This window comes from Chaetura pelagica, unplaced genomic scaffold (genome assembly GCF_000747805.2).
Source record: "Chaetura pelagica isolate M959 unplaced genomic scaffold, ChaPel_1.0 scaffold401, whole genome shotgun sequence".
Lineage (NCBI taxonomy): Eukaryota > Metazoa > Chordata > Aves > Apodiformes > Apodidae > Chaetura > Chaetura pelagica.
The window spans coordinates 640,101-647,358 of record NW_009952259.1 but is presented as its reverse complement, the minus strand read 5'-3'; the positions used below and the strand labels follow the sequence as shown (position 1 = coordinate 647,358).

Genomic DNA, 7,258 nt, shown 5'->3' with positions numbered 1-7,258 from the left:
GGGGCGGGATCCGCCCGCCGGGAGCGCCGAGCGGGCACCGCGCTGCCCTCTGCCAGGCTTTGTTCCCTCAGGAAGCGGCCGCAGTCACCTCTGACAGGAGCTCGCCTTCAAGGGGAGGTCTCTGGTTACTTCTCCTGGGAGGAAGGCCGTGGTAAAAAGCGTTGAGTTCTTCTCCCGCGCTTAGGAGAGCAGATCCCAGGTGTCCTGTGCGCGTTCCTCTCGGGGAATTGCGGGTTTTTTACCTGGCGGCAGGTGTGAGCTCGGTTCTCCTCCCCCCTGGCCCCTGCCTCAGGGGCTGGGTTAAGGATTTATTGAGAAAATAACAGCGAGCTTTTACATTCTTGTGTCTTGCTGGTGCTTACATTCTCCAATAATCGTCCAGCAGAAGATACTTACTTTGTGTTCAGTCACCCAGGCAGCCGGGAAGCAACCATGAGATGAGCTTATGCTGCTCTGACTGTGAAAAGATGCTGCGCTTCTGCTGCTCTCCCCCCTTTCCTCGTGCTCCCCTTCATACACACCCTCCCTGTTCCACTTCATCAAACTGCAACTCTCTAATTAGCACCCGGGTAGTTTTCGCCTCCAGCTGCACCACTCGTGGGTCAAACGTCACAGTTTTACACTGGGTTCTCAATATGTCAGGGTAACATCCTGCCCTTTTTGGGAGCTTAAGATACTAAGGAAAATTCCATGGCATTACCTCTGTCCTAACAGCAGCAGCTATACATTCATTTCTCTTTCTCAGGAGACAGCAAAGCACTGATAAAACTGGAGTTATTGTTGGTAACAGCTGAACTACAGACAGCAAATGGAACAGGTACAGTGAAAATATAAGGATAGCAAAAGGGAAGTAGGGGTGCACTGGTGCAAGCTGTATTCAGCACTAGCAGGAAATGAATAAAATGCAATTTGCACACATGCTGAAAGTGCCATCGCTAAGAAACATAAGTGTCCTTTTCCCCAGTGTCTGAATTAACAGGGAGCTCATGTAAACATGGTATTATTTTTGCTATTATTTTTTATTTGAATGAAAACAAATGTTTCCTTCTTTCCCCTCCTGTGATTTTCAGGAAACTGAATCAGTAACTTCAGGAAGAAAAAATAAATAAGAAGCCTTCAAATGTACAGTAGATTCCTGAACTTTGTTTAAAACTCATCCTCTCACTCTGGCTGCTGCAGGAAGTAGAAGTGCCCAGCAACAGTAAAGGAAGGAGAATCTCACCTGGGGAATTCTGTCAGACTAACATAAACATCCTTAAGTACTAGCAACATCCACTAAGGTAAGATAGCCATGTATTGAAACAAATACCATACAATAAACCCACCAAGAACAACGCAGCATCTTTAACTCTGAATGAATCGATTCTGTCTTTCTGGATCATGGAAAACAGAAGTGGAGAACATGCCCCTTAGCAGACATTTTCCATTAGCAAAATGCACAGCCATTTAAACCAAAGTCTCGCTTGGTCTGAGCTCCCCTGCTGTCACAGCTACAACATTGTTTGCCCAGAACCTCAGAAATGCATTACTGGTTTCCCCTATTAAAAACTTGCCTTTCAAATAATTTTTTTTTTAAAGCAATGGAAATGGCCAAACATTAAATGAACAAGCAGAAAAGGGATTCAAGTCAAGGAACAAGCCTATCCTTGCACCTTTTTTATTGTCCAGAGCACTGGACATATTTAAAATACCAGTGAAGTCACAAAGTTAAAATAACTTTTTGCAAACAGTAGGTGGAAGGTGGGTAATGCACCAATTATGCTCAAAGGAGACTGGCTTTATATTTCAATCTGCAATATTCACTCCGTTTCCAGATGTTTTACACCCAGCAAACTTGATTCCAACAGTAAAAGGATTATGTGGGCACGTCCAACCACACACTCATGGCATGGTCAGTGGTAACAGATCACACAGCTCCTAGACAGGCAGCACCAGAGCATATAGGTATTATATCAGTGGCATGGATACCAAACCTGTGCCCTTTCTATTCAAAATACCATGCACCAGAAGACATTTCTTATTTTCAGGTAGACCAAGTTACCCTTACATATCAAAAACACCAGGAGGTGAAAGACACCACGCCAATTGTATTCAAAATCATTAAAATACAGCTAAGGGTCTTGGAGAGCAATAACCATTAAACAAACCTTGAACATCCTGATGAAGTGGGTATTTCTCCTCTCTGAAAAAATGGAGTCAGAGATTTTAAAGTTAATTGTCTCAGGTTACACAGCAAGTAGATGCAAAACAAGAAGCTGGACGCTTAATTTGGATCCTACTAACAAGGAGATTACCCATCTGCTTCCAGTTAAACATGCTTCCAATACCCTGCTGAATTAGACTTTATATGGCTATTCAAAACACTGGACCAGTCTACGTAGCCAATGCTAGATAAATAAAAAACATGTAAAATAGAAACAGACTCAATTAGCATTATAAAACAAGTTTATTGCAAAGTAAAATGAGTTTTTCCCTTTAACAGCACATGCCAGAACTGCTAAAATTTTATACTTTCATCTGGATGCTGCTCAAAAAAAATATCCAAATTATTAGAACCAAACTTAATATTTGTATGTGTATACATTTCCACAATACCTGCATTTATTGGTGACTGATTTTCAATTAATGACAATTAACTCAAGTAATTGAAGAAAATATTTAATAAATTATTCCTTAGCCAAACTATCATTTAAGTATATTGGGGACAAAACAGGGAGTCAACTGAGGAAAAAAAAGGACTTGATTAAAAGTTACAGGGGTCATCTCAACAATTTTTTGGGTCATCTCTGCTCATCATTGCAGTATAATCCAGTTTTTGAACATTCTGCTCAGTAAATTCAACACCACAGTTAAACAAGACAGCAGATCAGTCCACGTCTTCAACCAGAGAAATTCCTTCCTTTTTTTCTAGCTTGGATACCTGCAAGTTAAAAGGAAACTGATTCAATAGTAAACACAAGTTTGCATTTCATGTCTCCTGTCTTTTCAGACTTCTACCACAAAACAGTGCAGAGCTCAGGTTGATCGGGAACTGACAGTGGGTTACAGGGGACAACTGAGCTGAACAGGCTGTTAGCTGTAGTCAAGAGCAAAGGTCAAACTTTCTCCTTACCCATGCCCTAAATCTACCCCTGACTACATCCTCCCATCACTTCCTAGTTTTCTGTCAGTTTGGTGACTTCATCTGGCTGACTAAGGAGTGAGACAAGCACCAAAGCTGCCTCAGAAGCCAGAAGAGACAGGAAGGGAGGCAAGACTACCCCTTCCAGTGAGAGCTCTCAGGTCAGATCACATCAGGCCATAACCTGTAACACTGCCCATAAAAGAGAGCCTGGAGTAACTTAAACAAACACAGGGAAAGTTTTCCATGCACACACTCATAATTTTATAAAACTGTTCACTGTTCTTAAAACAAAATAAAAGTTTATACTAAGCTAGGCTGTTAACACCAACAATAAAACAGTTTCAGAAAGCATTCTACAAATCCATGGAAGACAGACCAAGAGCACAAACTAAACACAATGTTCTGCACGTTCTCTCCTAACTCTGGAAAATTCTGTTTTACATTCCCTAAATCTATAAGGATATATAGGGAGGGTTCTACTATAAAATCCCTGTACTTATGTACATCTCCTACTGGCCATGAAAGAGACACAAAGATACTCTGATAAATTTTTTTGTTTGACCAAATGCAGCTGATCTTATAGTATGACCAGTAAGCACTGGAAAAAGCAGAAGGCAGACTGCAAATACCTCATCTGCACACCAGCAAGTGTGCCAGCTTTCTTGGGAGCTATGCCACAGTTCCTTCTAAATTATGCCAGCTATTAAAACTCCAATGAGCATTTTGGCACCTATAAACTGTTAAAAGTGCATGCTCTGAGCACACATCCTGTGCCTCAGATGTAACTCAAAGGCAGAAGCTACAGACAGTGCTACCAGAGTTCCCAGGGCTGCTCTAAACCACTAGAAACTTAATCATCCAGTTGAAACCCTCAGCTAAGTAGAGATGAACAACAGTAAGACTCCAAGGGCAAACCTGGCAATTCCCAGCAACCACTATGATCTCAGTCTCCTTTTACTCCTGTTTCTTCTGCAGCAAACACAGAGGGAATTTTGCACTTCCAAGAGTGGATAACTAAATTGCCTTGACAAGACTACAAACATCCAACATATAAAAGCACTTTCCACAGATCCAACAGATTTCACTATAATTAGCACTCCTAAATTCTACTTTTTTAACCATTTCCCTTCACAAATGAGCTCAAGCTGTAACATGAGTCTTTTCCAGGAAAACCTGGCATTACCTAACTAAAAGGTGTTTTTTATGTCATTTAGACTTTATGCCTTATTTTCACAGTCCTGTTACAATGACAGAGAAACCTCAAGTGCAGATTAAGTCCCAGGAGTGCAATTACCAGTGAAGACATTGTCCTAGAGAGCAATTCTCTTCAGAATTACAGTCATTCTGAATATGCACAGTAAGTGGAAACTCTTCCAGGATTCCCTTTCTTGAATAGGGCAGATTTGACTTATATTATAGCAAGTCATTATTTTCCAGTCTTGCAAAACACTATCCATAATAATAAGTTATCAGTTCAAGTTACAACTAAACTTGATCAGTGCAGGTTATTGTTGCCTAAATAACAGATTCTTCCCCAAACTTGACTCCCAGTTTTCAGGAATGGGTTGCAATGGCTCGTAGCCTTGCACAGCACAACTGCTATTATATACAAGTCTAGTTAAAGAGTGTTACAATATCCTGGATCATTAAAAGATCTTAATCACATTTACTGTAAGCATAAAATAATTACATTTCGGTCCAGACCCTACATAAATATTTTACCCAGCTCCCACTGAGGCCAAAATAACTTTTGTCCTGGACTTCAGTGGGAAAAAAGTCCAAAATGATGCAAAAAAACCCCAACACACCACACAGACCTACAAAAAAGCACTGCACGTGGTAGCTTTTATCCTAGGTTTCAAGGCAATAAAACACTATTACAGCATGTCTGGCATTTCACAGACGAGGGAATTAATATTTTACTGCATATATAAACATATTCTTAAAAGCAACTGAGGTGTAAAATCTCTGGCAGAAAAAAACATCAAGGTGCTAAAATTTTTCAGCCCAGCACTTTTGCCATAAAAAAGTGCATTAAAATAACATTGAAGGTGTGAATAAAAACTACAAAAAGTTAAGCAAGGTTCTGAGAGTTGCCTGAGCCCCTCCACACCTCAGAGTGCTCACACTAAGCACAGCACCATTCCTTCCTCTGGATTTCAGCAATGTTATTTGTGAGTCAACTGACTTGAGGTTCAAAAAAAGGTATTGCTGGAGAAGAAGGTGAGAGAAGCATTCACCATTAATTGCTGCCTCTTACTGGCTTTTCCCACACTGATGTAGGCCAAGTCCTAATCCCACAATTACACAGATCCCTTCAGACAGGTCCTGAACTGAAACCAAAACACTTAAGCTTCTTCTTCGTATTAGCACAAGACTTCAAGAGTATGGGTACACCTACTAGTTTCTGGCCTCAGTACATCTATTCCCTTTTTCTTCTTCTTGCTCTCCCAGCAATACCACAAGCTATACTTAATGAAAAAAACAAAAAAAAACAGCCTACACTGAAACCAGAGAATTCTCAGCCTCACAGTTATGCCAAAACAACAAGCAGGGTTATTTCTGTTTTAAACTATTATCCTAATTGCTCTTTTTGTCTTTTGCTGGATATTCACTGGGACTGGGCTTGTCCCATTGCAAGGGCTTTAAATATAAAGCCACATAAGAAGTAAAGGGCTTTTACCTGTTTATCTATACACCTAAATTGCCAGGACCATGTGGTGTTATAAAGGAAAGGCCTCAGGTCAAATCGGTTGTCATCTGGACTGTAGTTTTCAGCATGGTATGAAGGAGTGAGGGTGGTCATCTTGTGTCTGTTAATGGAATACATTCTGAAGAAATGCTTAACCTTTGATGCCACCTGGTGTACAAAAAAAATATAGCATTTAATCAAATAACAATTCTTAGTATTTCAAAAATGTAGGTGAGAATGTGTTCCAGCTTTACACATCCATTTTCTTCCATTAACAATTACATCAATTATCTACCACAATCTGAACTTCTTCCCTTATGCACAAGAAAGGAAGAACTGTGCAGCAGCAAAGCAGACAGTTCTTCAGTGTAGACAGACTTTCAAAGTAAGAGCCAAAGGCTTTCAGGTGTATTTCAGGGAAGAATTTTCCCCTGAAGGTACAGTGCTCAAGTAACTGTTTTCAAATTACCACTTTTCAAACAATTTGCAACATAGACAAGAAGCTCCATTAATTTAAGAGATGCACCCCAGTTTTTCCAGCATATTCTGCTACAGTCATAAAATAATCTCTAAACACAGAGTAATTAAACTATCCCTTTTAATTTTAAGGAACTCTACTCAACATTTCTCCAAACACAGTCTATTTTGGCAAAGAAGCTGAATGACTATTTTTTATTCTGTATTACCTCTCTTGGAGTAAAAACTTCCTTCCACATATTAACCAGCTTACAGAACATGCTGTAAGGTCCAGCCTTTGCAATTTTTCTTAATTTTCCATAGATTGAGAGCTCTGCATACGTCATCCCCATGTCTGCCTGAAATCAGACACACAGAAATTCATTGAAAATCTCAACTATGGAAATTATAATGAATAGTTTTATGGTGCAGTTACAAACAAACACCAAAATTAAATTGCCAATTATCAAAAAGACAGAGTAATACTATGAGCAGAATTAAAAAAAACACACCTGGAATCTCTGCAGAATGGGAGATTTTAAATTCTTCCATTAATATATTTGATTTGGCCAGTGAAAACTTAATAGCTTAAATGTAAAACTTAATTGCTCAGATGTAGTATATATGATTAAGGTAAAGCCAAATGAAGTAATTGAGCAACGCTTTGCTTTATCATAAAGAGTTTCACAATGTCCTACAGTTAAATATCCAACAGCCCCTAGAAGTAGTGGTTAGGGTTACCAGTCCTCTAGTATTCAAGTGGATAGAAAAGAGAAGGCAGGGGAGAAGAGGAAGGGCTTGGCCATCAGTCATTTTAATAGCAGTAAGACCCTGATTTGACTCTTTTGATACTAAGAAATTTGAAACAAACTGAATTTCAGAGCACCCATCCTTCTAAGTGCCCAATATATATATATATATATTTATTTTTTTTTTTTAAGTTAATTTGCTGTTTTGGAAACTGTTGTCAAAATAGATAAGACTGT

At 39.5% G+C, this 7,258-nt stretch overlaps 1 protein-coding gene across 1 annotated transcript in view; it reads right to left on the bottom strand.

The window, feature by feature from the left end:
• Nucleotides 1-2,849: 2,849 nt before the first annotated feature.
• Nucleotides 2,850-7,258, bottom strand: part of NADSYN1 (NAD synthetase 1) — a 19,426-nt gene continuing 15,017 nt past the window's right edge. Inside the window, exons 20-21 of the mRNA XM_010007424.1 lie at nt 5,808-5,984; nt 2,850-2,920 (exon numbers count right to left, since the gene is read on the bottom strand). Of these exons, the coding sequence (XP_010005726.1) occupies nt 2,867-2,920; nt 5,808-5,984 (231 nt within the window). The 3' untranslated portion in view covers nt 2,850-2,866. The remainder of the gene's footprint in view (nt 2,921-5,807; nt 5,985-7,258) is intronic.